The sequence below is a fragment of the Echinops telfairi genome, unplaced genomic scaffold (genome assembly GCF_000313985.2).
Source record: "Echinops telfairi isolate 266 unplaced genomic scaffold, ASM31398v2 ScPeMD7_2;HRSCAF=8, whole genome shotgun sequence".
NCBI classification, from domain to species: Eukaryota; Metazoa; Chordata; class Mammalia; order Afrosoricida; family Tenrecidae; genus Echinops; species Echinops telfairi.
Window position 1 is genome coordinate 60,681,308 of NW_022103898.1, and position 15,400 is coordinate 60,696,707.

Sequence of the window (15,400 nt, forward strand, 5' to 3'; positions counted from 1 at the left end):
TAGTGGTCCTGTGTAGTCTGCCATTGTTGCTAGGTGCTCTCAAGCCTGTCTGCCGCCTACTGGTCCTGTGTAGAGCAGGACACACTACCGGTCTGTGCCTTCTTCACCTTTGCTCTTACGTTTGAGCCTATCGTTGCAGCCACTGTGTCCATCCATCTCTTTGCCTTCCTCCTTTTCCACGTACCCCCACTTTAACAAGCATGATGTTTGTCTCCAGAGACTGGCTCCTGATAACACGTCCAAAGCACATGAGACAAAGTCTTGCCATCCTTGCTTCTAAGGAGCATTCTGGTTGTACTTCCAAGATAGATCATGGGGCTGCTCTACCCTGTCCTACAGGGTGCTGAGAGCCAGATTTCACTACGGCACCACCATCACCACTATAAACGGAATAGAGGTATAGACATGTATAGTTTCATTTTTATCATTCACATACTAATAAGAAAGAAAATAAAGCACTTTCTCTAGAGACAAAGAATGACTTAGATTTTCTTAATTTCTTTCCTCGGGGAGCTATAAGGTCTTCATTATTTCTCACAGCCTCTCATGTTACACTAACTATGGAACATTTGGGTTATCTATTTGCTAACAGGACTAAATAAAAACAGGTAGAGAAAAGCACAGGAAGATGAAACTATTTTTGTTTAAAGGGAACTTACTGACATGATGACTCAAGATTCTTAAATTTAGTCTCTCTGCTGAATTGTCTCCTTTTAAAATATCAAATAACCTTCAAGATTCTATCCTGTGTCTACATAGCAGTGGGAGTTTTCTGGATAATTGTGATTTTCCTGTTTTATTCTATCTATCACATACATGTGGCTTTGGTTTTGATGATAGATAACAAGAGTTTCCTCTTTTTTTTTTTAAACTAAATGGTCAACACAAGAAAGTAAATTGTTCCTGAGGACAGCCGGGCTTACAATTCCATCTGACTGGGGCTTCATAATACAAAACCAACAATCCAGTTATTGTATTAAGGCCAATATTTACAATAATAATAATATTTAATATTCATGTGCTTGTAAGAGCTTGTACTAACAGGGTTCCAGATATAAAACAGCTCAAGATAAGGATGATCATTGCTATTTTCATTCTTCATGTTAGCTGACCTGATTCCTATTATCTTTCTTTTCTTCTGCCATATGCCCTCTGACTCTCCTAACAGTCCAGGGTTCAGCTAATTATCATTTTTACTTATCTTTTTACATGATAATGCTGCAATATAATCTTTCTCCCAACCATTTTTTTAGTGAAAGTACCACAGGCTCCCAGGAGAACAAAACCTGTCATGGAGGAGGAGGAGGTATAGTCAGAATGTCCTTTTGAGTGAGAATGGTGAGACTTTGTCTCATGTGCTTTGGACACGTCATCAGGGAAGTCCAGTCCCTGGAAAGGGTGTTGGGCTGCCTGCTGTGGATGGCGAGTGAACGATAGCAAGACCTTCAGTGAGATAGATGGACACAGTGGCTGCTACAAGGAGAAGTCTTAGCATGACAATTATAACGATGGCGCAGGACTGGACAGTGTTCTGTTCTGTTGAGTATAGGGTCACTATGATTTAGAACAATACCTAATAACAACAACAAGTATTTTGGATTTTATAAAAGAATTACGAGAATTTCCATGAGGATAGTTATAGGTCTGTCTTGTTGAGTATTTTAATTATAGTGCTGTTATTCTTAACCCTACTTAACCCAATGCTCCCTTTTAGTAATAAATATTTTGCAATGTCTTTTATATTGTATTTGAAAATGAAAGTTATAAAAATATAGTTTATCTGCACACACAATTTCAAAGAAGAAAATTCAATAAAATACAATCCCTAACTATATTATAAAGCAGCCATTCAAAAAAACAATTAATAATAAAATAATATCACTATACACATATGCTCAGATTTGACTATAAAAAGATATTTTTATAGATGAGTCAGATATTTGCCTCTACTTAGAATGAAGAAAGTCAACAGTGAGAGAAATAATGTGATTATAAGCCATTCTGTATAAGAAGAGGGAAATGAGAGGAGAAATCTACATGGATCCTAGAATAAAAATGAGAATTAAAGTACATAATCTTAGACCACATTTATTGCATGGAATAAGGAAAGAAGGCAATGACTTTTATTGAAATAAAGATCCCATGCCAAGACAAATTACAGATTTTATTGTAGAGAGCATGAGCAAGTTTGACAATCTGACAAATGAATAAGATATTTTCACAAATTATATTTCTTATATATGAAGATGAGCCACAAGTCTTGCTAAAATTATGAAAAAGCTTTGTTAAACAAATATATCAAAATGTGAAACTATTATTTTTGACACATCCGCCATCTGGTCTATACGTTTCTGACGGTGGTTCTTCCACTTCTCTAGCTTTCCTGGAAGTGCTCTGCACTTTTCAATTTACACTACTCAAAATAGTAATGTTGGCACCCTCAAGGGACTCCAATTAGGTTTCTCTGCAATGTTCCTTGGCTTTGGGAACAAAAGGAACTTTGAAGGGGCAAGATCCATGCTGTAGGGTGAATGGAGGAGGGTTTCTCAACGAAGTTGTGGTAGGATGACCTGACTAACCTTGGAGAAGGAGTTGGTGCATTGTTGTGATGAGACAGCATTTCCTGGTCTTTTTCCTTTCTTGTGCAATTCTCAAATTTCTAAAATCTCCATTGTAACAAGCTCCTAGGATCACCCTGTGTCTTTGAAAATGTCCATTAAGATTACTGCTGTATCATCTCAACAAAACCATCTGAGCTGGCCTTTCTGCCTTGGATTTAGCTGACTAAGCAGATCCCCTTGAAAGTTACTGTTTTGGCACTGATGAGACATACAACTTTCCTCTAGTTCTTTAATGCTCCCTTCTCTGCCCACTCTCATGACCCCAATTCTACTTCACAGATCAGGCTAGACCAGAGCATGTACACGGGTACAGATGAGAGCTGGAAACACAGGGATTCCAGGACAGATAACCTCCTCAGGACCAACAATGAGAGTGGCGATACCAGGAGGGGTAGGGGAAGGTGGGGGGAGAAAGAGGGAACTGATCACAGTGATCTACGTACAACCCCCTCCCTGGGGGACGGACAACAGAAAAGTGGGTGGAGGGAGACATCGGTCAGTGTAAGACATGAAAAAATAATAATTTATAAATTATCAAGGGTTCATGAGGGAGGGTGAGAAAGGGAGGGAAAAATGAGGAGCCGATACTAAGGGCTCAAGTAGAAAGAAGATGTTTTGAAAATGATGATGGCAACATTTGTACAAATGTGCTTGATACAATGGATGGATAGATGGGTTGTGATAAGAGCTGTATGAGCCCCCAATAAAATGATTAAAGAAAAACAAATCTCAATAAATAAATAATTAAAAAAAAAGAAAAGAAAGTTACTGTTTTGATAGAGGCACTGTTTTGGAAACCATCCTAATGAGACAAAGGCTGGTGTCTTCCTAGGAGAACTTGCCTGCAGTCATTTGCTGACTACAGAGACATGTTTACACATGATTTGTCTGGAATAAATCTATGCATGCATGAATCGTAGTAGTAACATTTTTTGGCTTACCCTTGTAGAAGCTTGTTATTGTTAGGTGCTGTGAAACAGTTTCCTACTTATGGAGAATCTATGTATACCAGAACAAAATACTACATTGTCTTGTTCCATCCTCACGATTGTTGTGAGTCCATTGTTGGAGCAACTGTGTCAACTCATCTCATTGAGGGTTTTGCTTTTTTTTTGGCTGACTTTCTGAATAAGAGTAGTGACAAAATAATTCCCAATGTACTTTCACATAGGACAAGGCAGTGTTGGCGATCACAGGGAACATTTCTTTTATCTCGGAGATTTAGCACACATGTAAGTGTACATTCACTGTCTAGTACTTCAAAAGGCCCTGGAGAACATACCACTTTGTAAGCAATAGGGAATTGAAGCTGGATTAGATGAAGACACTCCTTCCATGAAAGTTGGGCGGTAGATTTTGCTGGGTTGCTGGGGGACACAGTTAAGCACTCATTGCTAGCGGAAACGTTGGCAGTTTGAACCCACTGAGAGGCTCCTTAGAAGATAAACTTGGCAATCTGCCTCTTCAAGGCCACAGCATAGAAAGTCCTGTGGCAAAATTTCTACTCTGCTCACATGGATCACCATGAGTTGGCATCGACTCAGTGGTAACTCCCACCACCCACAGACTTTGTTGGGTAGAGTAAGATAAAAAAATCCGTAGGCCAAGGGATCAGGTGTAAGGCATCATCAAAACAAAAAATCTTACCATAGTGAATGATGGGGGGAGTGCGGAGTGGAGATCCAAAGCCCATTAGTAGGCTACTGGAGATCCCCTTGCAGAGGGCTCTTGGGGAGGAGATGAGCCAGTCAGGGTGCGATGTAACAATGATGAGAAATACAACTTTCCTCTAGTTCCTAAATGTTTTCTCCCCGCTCCCACTACCATGACTCGAATTCGAACTTGCAAGTCTGGCTAGACCAGAGGAGGTACACTGGTACAGATAGGAACTGAAAATACAGGGAATCCAGGACGGATGAGCCCTATACGACCAGTGGTGTGAGTGGCAAAACAGGGAGGGTAAAGGGAGAATGGGTAGGAAAGAGGGAACCGATTACATGGAACTGTGTGTGACCTTCTCCCTGGGGGACAGACAACCAAAAAGTGGATGAAGGGAGACGTCGGACAGGGCAAGATATGACAAAATACCCATTTATAAACTATCAAGGGCTCATGCGGGAGGGGGAGCGGGGAGGGAGGGGAAAAATGAGGACCTAATGTCGGGGTTTAAATGGAGAGAAAATGTTTTGAGAAACGATGTACAAATGCGCTTTACACAATTGATGTGTGTATGGATTGGGATAACAGTTGTATGAGCCCCTAATAAAATGTTAAAAAAAAAAAATAATAATAAATAAAATAAAAAAAGAGGGGAAAAAAAAATCCGTAGGCCAACCTCAAACAGATAAAACATATAATTGTCACAACAGAAATGTCCAATTATTATACTCCAAAACTTTAAAAGGACAATAATATATTTATAAAGTGACCTTTTAAAATGAAATTTAGTGAAATCCATGTTTCATATTTCTGTGTTATGTAATGATGACCATTTGTAAAATAAGTCGTGGTTATTGGTACAGTAGTGGTTATGTGTTGGACTGCTAACAGCAAGGTCAGCAGTTCAAAGCTATGAACCATTTTTTGGGAGAAGGATGAGGCTTTCTATTTCAATAATAGACAGGATGCACAAATTGAACTAATTATTTAATTGTTTTGAAAGAATATATTTATTCCATTTAGTTTTCCTGTCCAAATTATTAGGCTTATATGGATTTTTTTCAGTACAACTATTTGGGAAATTGTACAACTACTTGGGAATGGAGCTAGATATTATATGAGTTTTTGTTGGTTTATTTTGTTCTGAAATTAAAGTTTGCAAAATAAAGAAAAAATATGATTACTATTACTAGTGTCACTGAATTGTACATGTAAAAATGCTGAATTGGCTAATGTTGTGTTATACATTTTTTCTACAACAATAAAAAATGGTTAAAATGGTAAATGTAACATGCTTTCAGTATTGCATGGTATTCAATTTTACTGATTATATTTGTGTTATGTAAGACACAGTCAGGAGTCAAATGGGATGCAGAAGGTTCTTTGTGCCTGGCTGTGCAGCCCACTGCAGGGGAGTTTACAACATGCCAATCCTTCTGACAAGCCGAGCAGCCCCACACATTTCCTCAGTAATCTGTAGCCGACAGAACCACATGATTGAGAACTGTTTTTCCAATACTAAAAACCGTTCAGAGTATTTGAAGATTGAGTCCACTTGGCAAAATAAAGGGAAGTATGGACACAAATTCTGGCAGGTTCTTGACCCTTTTTGAAACCTGCCCACCATGACGATGATCTAGTCAAACTGCAAAATCCAAGCAGGCCATTCCCTCTTTAATATCTCTTCCCTGGCTCCTTAGCAGGTCTAGGGTGGGGCAACGTCCATGTCTCTTGACAGGTCATTCAAGTCCTTGCAATTAGGCCTTGCAGTCTATTCCTCTGGACTCTTCTCCAGACACTGTCCCCTTCTCCTAAGTGTCCCAGTGCCAACCTATCAGCAGCCACCTGTCCATCCCAGGTGTGCCTCTATGCACACGGTCCCTTTGGCCTGCAGCATGCTTGGCCACCGTATTTAGCTGGCTGCTGTTTTGTTAGGTGATGATGATTTGGTGTGGACTCACGGCGACCCTATGTACAATAGAATGAAACACTACCTGCTGCTGCACTATCCTCACAGTAGTTCTTAAGTTTGAATTCATTGATGCAGCCACTGTGCCATTCCATCTTGTCCATGGCCTTCATCTTTTTCCCTGCTCCTCGGTTTAACCAGGCATTTGTCCTTCTGTGGGACCTGTTCTCTGCTGGCAGCATGTCTGCCATCCTCACCTCTAAGGAAGATTCTGGCTGTACTTCTTGCCAGACATTTGTTTGTTCTGGCTGGCAGTCCACAGTGCTTTCAATATTCCTAGCCAACACCAGAATTCCAATGCAGCTGTTCTTCTGCAGCCTTCCTTATTCCAAGTCCACTTTTACACGCATATGAGGCAATTGAAAATACCATGGCTTGAGCCAGGTGAACTTCAGTTCTCAAAGTAACATCCTTGCTTTTCGACACTTTAAAACATCTTGTGCAGTAGATTTACCTAAGGCAATATGTCTTTTGTGCTCTTGATACCTGCTTCCGTGAGCATTGATTGAAGATCCAAGTAAGATTGAAATCCTTGACAATTTTAATCTTTTCTCTGTTTATCATGTTACTGATTGGCCAATTTGTGAGGATTTTGGTCTTCTTTAAATTGAGTTGTAATCCATACTGAAGGTTACAATCCTTGATCTTCATCAGCAAGTGCTTCATGTTCTCACTTAGAACAAAGCAGTTATGCCATCTGCCTATTACAGTTGCTGATAAGCCTTCCTCCAATCCTGTTGCCACATTCTTCTTCAAATAAACCAGCTTCTCTGATTATTTGCTCAGCATATAGATTTAATAAATATGGTAAGAGGATGCAACCCTGATGCACACCTTTCTTGATTTTAAATCATGCAGTATTCCCTTGTTATAGTTGTACAACTGTCTCTCAATCATGTAGAGGTTCCTCATGAGCACAATGCAGTGTTCTAGAATGCCAATTCTTCTCAAGGTATCCATAGTTTGTTATGGTCCACATAGTTGAATGACTTAGCATAGTGAATTATACACAAGTAAATTTGTTTCTGGTATTCTCTGCTCTCAGCCAAGATCTATCTGGCATCAGCAATGATATCCTTTGTTCCAGCCCTCTTCTAAATCTAGCCTGAACCTCTGGAAGCTCCCTGTCAATGGACTAATGCTCACAACTGTTGTTGAATTATCTTCAACAGAAACTTACTGGTATGTGACATCAGTAATACTGTTCTATAATTCACCTTTCCTGGGAATGGGTGCAAATATGAATCTCTTCCAGTCAGTTGGCTAAATAGCTGTTTCCAAATGTTCTCGCATAGATGAATGAGTGCTTCCTGTACTTCATCAACCTGTTGAAATATTTCAGTTCATATTCAATCAATTCCTGAAGCCTTGTTTCTGGCTAATGCTTGTAATGCAGCTTGAACTTCTTCCTTCAGTACCTTGGTTTTTGCTCACATGCTACCTCTTGGAATGGTGGAATGTGGACTAGTTCTTTCTAGTACAGTGATTGTGTATTCTTATCATCTTCATCTTAAAAAATTCTCTAGTTTTGTTGAATAATGTAAACTTGCTATCCCAAATATCATACAACTTTCCCTCTTTTTTGATGCTTCCTGAATAATTCAATATTTTGCTCACAGCATCTTTCAATATTGAAACTCGAGATTTGTATTTTTCCTTGAGTTCTTTCACTTTAAGACATTCCCAGAATGCTCTTCTTCTTTTTTTATTAAATACTTTTATTGGGGGTGCTTACATCTGTTATCACAATCCATACATTCATGCATTGTGTCAAGCGCATTTGCACATACACTGCCATCATCATTTTCAAAGCATTTTCTTTCTACTTGAGTCCTTGGTATCAGCTCCTCATTTTTACCCTCTCCCTCCCCCACTGCCCACCCTCATAAAACCTTGGTAAGTTATAGTGTTATTTTCATATCTTACATCATCCTCTGTTGCCCTGCACCCACTTTTCTGTGGTTCGTCCCCCTGGGAGGGGGTTATGTGTTGATCTTTGTGATCGGTTTCCCTTTTCTCCTTTCACTTCCCCTTATCCTCCTGGTATCTCTAGTCTCATTGTTGGCCCTGAGGGGTTTATCAATCCTGGATTCCCTGTGTTTCGGGCTTTTATCTATAGCAGTGTGCATGTTCTGGTCTAATCCAATTTGTAAGGTAGAATTGAGGCAAGATAGTAGGGGGAAGGAAGCATTAAAGAACTAGAGGATAGTTGTGTGTTTCATTGGTGCTATACTGCACCCTGACTGGCTCTTCTCTTCCTTGTGACCCTTCTGTGAGGGATATACAATTGTCTACAGATGGGCTTTGGGTCTCCACTCCATGCCCTCCCACCCCCATTCACATTGGGTATGATTGTGTTCTGGGTCTTAGATGCCTGATATCTGATCCCATTGACACCTCATGATCACACAGGCTGGTGTTCTTCTTCCATGTGGGCTTTATTGCTTCTCAGCGAGATGGCCATTTGTTTATCTTCAAGCCTTTAAGACCCCAGACATTTGCTTATGCATCCACTTTGTCTTCAGCGATCGTGTCAGGAAGGTGAGCATCATGGAATGACAGTTTAATAGAATAAAGTGTTCTTGCATCGAGGGAGTACTTGAGTAGAGGCCCATTGTCCATCTGCTCCTTAATACTAAACCTATAAATATATGCACATAGATCTATTTCCCCATTGTCACATATAAATATATTTACATATGTACATGCCTGTATTTAGACCTCTATAAATGCCCTTTGCCTCTTAGCTCTTTCCTCTATTTCATTTCACTTTCCTCTTGTCCCAATATCATGCTCAGCCTTCATTTGGGTTTCAGGAATTCCTCTTGGTTACTTTGTCCTTGATCAAGCCCTACCAGGCCTCCTACACCCTCTTTGCCACCGATTTTGGATCACTTGTTGTTCCTGTGTCCCTGGGTTTAGTAACACCCACTTCCTTTCCCTTACCTCCTCCTCTCCCTTGTGCCGCCCACCCCTGCCCACCCCAGAAATGTCGGTCCTGTTGTTTTCTCCTCCAGATTGTTTATCCCACCTATCCCAGAGATGATAATATGCACAACAAACAAGACATAGCAAAACAAAGCAACAGTAGAAAATAACAACAACAAAAGAACCAATGACAAAAAAAAGGAAAAGAAAAGCCTGTCTATAGTTCAAGGTCTGTTTGTTGACCTTTAGGAGTGTTTTCTGGTCAAGTCTGATGTGGTGCCACACCCTGGCCCCAAAGTCCATTTTTGGTAGTCCCTCGAACTCTTGGTTTTTACACATTTCATTATAATACTTTATTTTGTTTTCTCGAGCTGTTTCCAATTTCTTTGACATTTTTTGTTCAGCTCTTTTACTTCATTGTTTCTTCCATTTGCTTTAGCTACTCTTCAAGTAACAGAAAATTTCAGTCTTTTTTGACATCCACTTTGCTCTTTTCTTTCTTTCTTCTCATCCAGTCTTCCGTCATTAGTGTTTAATGTGTCAAGTCCATTCTTGACATGTTCTTGAAATTCAGGTGGGATAAACTCAAGGTCATATTTTGGGTCTTGTAGACTTGTTTTACTTTTCTTCCGCTTCAACCTGAACTTAGATATGAGCAATCTATGGCCATTGTTCCACAGTTGGCCGCTGATCTGGTTTGAGCGGCTGATTTTCGGCTTCTTGATTGTCTTTTCCCATTGATGTAGTCAATTTTATTTCTTTGTGTTACATCTGGAAAAGCCTGTGCATATAGTGGCTGTTTTTGTTATTGGAAAAAGGTATTTGAAATGAAGAAGTTGTTTGTCTTGCAAAATTAAATCATGCTATCTTCAACTTCATTTCTATCACCAAGACGACATTTTCCAACTACTGTTTCCTTCCTCTTTGTTTCCAACGTTGGCATTCTTACTGGCAATAATTATCAATGCACCTTGATTGCATATTTGATCAGTTTTAGAATGAAGAAGTTATTAGAATTCTTGTTTCTTCATCACTAGCTTTAGTGGTTGATGCATAATTTGACTATTAGTGGTATTGACTAGATTTCCTTATATGCATATAGATATTTTCCTATCACAGACAGCATTGTACTTCAAGATATATCTTGAAATGTCCTTTTTTGACAATGAATGTGAAGTCATTCCTCTTGAATCTGTCATTCCCTGCATAGTAAACCACATGGTTTTCTGATTCAAAATGGCCAATACCAGTCCCTATCAGCTCACCAATGACTAGAATGTTGATCTTTATGCATTCCATTTAACTTTTGACAGCTTCCTAGATTGATAACATCATACATTCCATGTTCCAATTATTTGATGTTTGTATCTGTTTCTTCTCATTTTGAGTTATGCCCCATGAGCAAATGAAGGTCCTAAAGACTGTTCTCCAATAGACTTAATTCCATCCACACTACTATGTTTGACTCTACTGGGAGAAGGCAGTTCCCCATCACTCCTAGTTTGAGTGCCTTCTGGCACTCTCTCTGACAGTGTTGCGCTTCTAGTCATGAGGTTTTTAGTATACTATCTGTACGTTTTCAGTGGTTAATTCCTCAGAATTGGACAGCCTGTTCCTTCTGCACAGTCTGTTCTTAGTCTGGAAGCTCTGCTACAACCTGTTCACTTGGGGTGACGCTGCTGGTATTTGAAATACCAGTGACATAGCTTCCAGCATCACAGCACCACACAGTCCACCACAGTATGACAAGCTGACCGACAGGTTATTTCCTAGTTATCCTTCAAGATTAAGCTCCTGGGCCATCTATTTGGGAAAACATGTCTCCTAGGTTTGATTCTGAACCATCAAACTTGTCTAAATGCATCCAACCTCTAAAGTTCCACTCTACAGGGCCCTGAAAGCATCTTTTCACAGAATCAGAAGTTATCTGGTCACTGTAATGGTAGATACAGAGAAATAGTCTGTGATTTTTATTTTCTAATCATATGACTCCAATGCTCCTGAAATAATTAAACTGTACCATAGGAAGTAGGAAAGCTCACACAGGGAATTCTAGGTGTTTTTTTTTTTTTTTTAAAGGCTGCCAGTAGATAAAGGCCCAATCAGACATGAAAGTTCAACTTTTTGTTTCGTATACAGTATATTTTCATTAATAAACATATGACATTGTATCTATAACATGTCCAATGAAGTCCAGAGCACCCTTACTCTCTGTCTCCTCAGCCTGAGCCATTCATTCACAAAACTTATTGAGCATCAACTGTGAGTCAGGTACTTTCTAAGATCTAGAGATGGCCCCATGACCAATGGCTAATTTCTTGGAGCTTTGGTTATAGTTAGGAACAAATAAAAGTGACTTAATACAATTCGAAATATATAATGGTATAACTAGAAAAAAATTTAATTTTATGATGAAAAAATTCATATCAAACAAGTCATTCAAGCATAAGAATTCAATGACTAAAAACAATACTATGTAATTGAAATAATTTGTTTATATACAACTCATCTATATTCATATGATATATTAATAATTTATGATTTCTGGGGGTACACTTAAATACAGATATACATGCATGTACCTAGACACACACTCCAGCTAAATAAACCTAATATATCTTTAAAGTGAATTAAAATAATTAAGTATAATTTTTCAATACGTACCTAAAATACTCACTAGTACTTCCATCAACATAGGAAAACATCACTTATTTGTCTTACTCTTTTGGTTTACATGATACACTTATGAATGGCTCAAAATATTTGTCCACATTCATGGACATATAGGTGCATTGATCCTGGTGTTATAAGACAGAATTTATCCTCTAATGGTTTGACATTAGGATTTGGCAACATGTCAATTTAAAAATGTCTGCGTAAGAGCCAAATTAATCCAAATGGAGAAAAAAACCAAACCCACATGAGCAGACCTAATGACTGGTTCTGTTTTTGAATTTAACTTTTAACAAAATATCAAATTTAATTAACTTAATTGTTTTGTAGACCACAAATCCCTCAAGCTACTTAAGTGCAATTGGTATTAAGTAGGAATAGATCAGATGTCTTTTTAGAGTTAATAACTTTTATCTAAGGAAAGGAAATAATATGAATACATTTTCTCTGATATAAACATTTCCTGGTATGACTTTTAATTTGCATTATCTAGTTTCTTTACCCAAGTGTCTTCTTCCCCTATACTTAAATACTGAGGGAAAAAACATTAAGCAATAGATACGAGAAGGAGGAGGTAGTTATGGAATTAGCATATAAACAAATTGGGAAGCTGGAAATTAAAAAAATATGAAAATACACTTTTACAATTTTAATGGATTTAAAAGCTGCTACTTATGGATCTCCTATGCCATGGGTTTTCCCACATGTATTTGCAGGTGGGACATGGAGCTGACATTTTGAGTAGATCCTTCGTCAGTGCAGCATAAGGGAAAACCCAACTTCAACTGATTTAAAGTGTGATCTCATTATGTCAACATCAGAAAGATTTCTGCATTTAGAGACCAAGATGATTCAGAGCATTCTCCTCAACTTCAAAATACAAAGAGAAATACTTTTTAAAAAAAGGTATGCATTAATAAGTTGGTTATTTCTATGATAACAATTTTAGATATTGAAGTGAGGATTGTTTTTTCATGCACAAATTCTAAGTACTAGAGGAGATGGAGTTTAGACAGGTACTATCCCATGGATCTTAATTTGTTAGAAAGGCTGAATTTTACAAATTAATTATCATGCTAATATTCTAATTGACTATCTAAAATGGGAAGTGTATTAAACAACACCAGTTTACTTACAGAACTTTAAGACTGTAAAGACCAGCAAATGCTCCCTTGGGAATGTATGTCAAAGCGTTTCCAGCAAGACGTCTGTGGAGTTAAAGGGAGAGAAGAGAGAGTGAGCATAACTCTTTCCATGGAAATTAACTTACTTGTTTAAAAAGCACCGTACAGTAATGTCCAAGCCACAATGCCAGAACAACAACAAAGTATTTTGTTTTACTTGAAATTGTTTGCAAAAAATTCTAAATAGAATCAAAATGCTGGTGGAAAAGTCCCTAAGCCTCCTTCCAGTAAATTATCTTTTTATAATAAATACTTTAATAATTATGCTCTGACATTTAATTATCCTTTAAAAAAGATTTAAAAATAAACACCAGAAACAGAAACCTTCAAGAATTGTAATGCTGAAATGTGACCATTACATGATCTCTACAATTCTATTATATAAGTACAATTGAGTTAGATAATTAAACAAATATTTCTGCTGCAATTATACCACAAAATACCCATTATAGCTATTAAATTTGGCAAGTAATAATGCTATCATTATTAATTCATTTAAAAGTGCCAGGAAGGGAACCGATTACAAGGATCTATATGTGACCTCCTCCCTGGGGGACAGACAACAGAAAATTGGGTGAAGGGAGACGTCGGACAGGGCAAGATATGTCAAAATAATAATTTATAAATTATCAAGGGCTCATGAGGGAGGGGTGAGTGGGGAGGGAAGGGAAGAATGAGGACCTAATGCCGGGGGCTTAAGTGGAGAGGAAATGTTTTGAGAATGATGAGGGCAATGAATGTACAAATGCACTTTACACAATTGATGTGTGTATGGATTGTGATAAGAATTGTATGAGCCCCTAATGAAAAGATTAGGGAAAAAAAAGTGCCAGGAAAGGGTAGAGGATTTTAATGATTTTAATGTATTTTCCTTGAACAGTGCTTTAAGAAATTAAAAGTAGTAATGAAAAAGAGTTAACTACTGAAACTATTAACTATTAACATGAGTTATTTAAGGAAAAATTTTATCACTAATGATAAAATTAAAGTGTTCACCTTAATAGAAACAAAATGGAAACAACTCAAGTCTCCATCAGTGCCACGAGCAACTAGATGAACAAGCTGTGGCCGCATATACAATGGAATACTGCACAGTGCTAAGGAGGAGGATGAGTCCATGAAAAGTCTTGCAGCGGGGAGGAGCTGGAGGACATTAGGCTGAATAAAATAAGCCAATCATATAAGGGCACGTACTGTATGAGACCACTGTTATAAGAAGTCAAGAATAGGTTTACACACAGAAAGAAACATTCTTTGATGGTTAAACACTAACCAGATAGTCAAACTCACTGCCACTGAGTCGATGCTAACCCATAGTAACCTTATAGGGCAGAGAACTACCTCTGTGGCTTTTGAGGCTAAATATTTATGAGAGTGGAAAGCCTCACTTTTCTCTTGAGGAGCAGCTGGTGGTTTCAAACTGCTGATCTCGTGGTTAGCAGCCAATGTGTAATCCACTAAGCCAAGCAGTAGAAAATATGGAGGAAGTTGGCATAAGATGACCAAGGCAAAGGAAGACCCTGAGAGGTATGCAAGAATAAAGGACACTTATGGCAAAAGCTATAACTTATATGTGGGGGCTTCAAAGAGTTTAAAGAAAAATTCCATTATCATTTGATTCCATTTTCCCATGAACTTTGGGAAACTCCCTCATATAATGCTACCACAACATGAATAACTAACAATAATTTCTGGGTGGATGCATAGTTAGATACATATGCTAAATAGGACATGTATTATTTGTATGTGCAACATATATATTTATCAGCAAGCGTTTCAAGTCCTCACTTTTCGCCAGCAAGGCCATGTCATCTGCATATCTCAAGTTGTTCCTGAGAGGCGAGGATAGTGAGCCTTTGTCTTACATCCTTTGGACACCTTGTCAGGGAGACCAGTTTTTGGAGAAGGACGTCCTGCTGGGTAGAGTGGAGGGGCAGTGACAAAGAGGAAGGCCCTCAAGGAGATGGAGGGACACAGTGGTTGCAATAATGGGCTCAGACACAGGAACAATTGTGAGGACAAGGCAATGCTTCCTTCTGTTGTGCCCAGGGTCACTCTGGGTCTGACCTGACTGGATGATACCCGAGAGCGACGCGTATATTCAGATCTATAACAGAAAACATAGGGGGTGCTGTCATGGAAACTTTTTACGCATTGCCAAACAGAGGTACTTAGGGCTTGAAGAGGACATCTAGTTCAATTGGCAAAACATAGTTTATCAAGGTAATGTTTTATTTCTTAGTTTGGTGAACAGGGTCTGGGGTCTTGAAAGCTTGTGAGCAACCTTGTTTGCTGAAAATGAGGAGGACTTGAAGCATTTGCTGATGAAGATCAATGAATACAACTTTCAGTAGGGAATACAGCTC

General features: G+C 38.5%; 1 protein-coding gene across 1 annotated transcript in view; it reads right to left on the bottom strand.

Annotated features, from left to right (window-relative positions):
- The window catches only part of LGR5 (leucine rich repeat containing G protein-coupled receptor 5), a 180,509-nt gene that overhangs the window by 60,895 nt on the left and 104,214 nt on the right, over positions 1-15,400 (bottom strand). Inside the window, exon 4 of the mRNA XM_013004085.2 lies at positions 12,987-13,058. Within this exon, the coding sequence (XP_012859539.1) occupies positions 12,987-13,058 (72 nt within the window). The remainder of the gene's footprint in view (positions 1-12,986; positions 13,059-15,400) is intronic.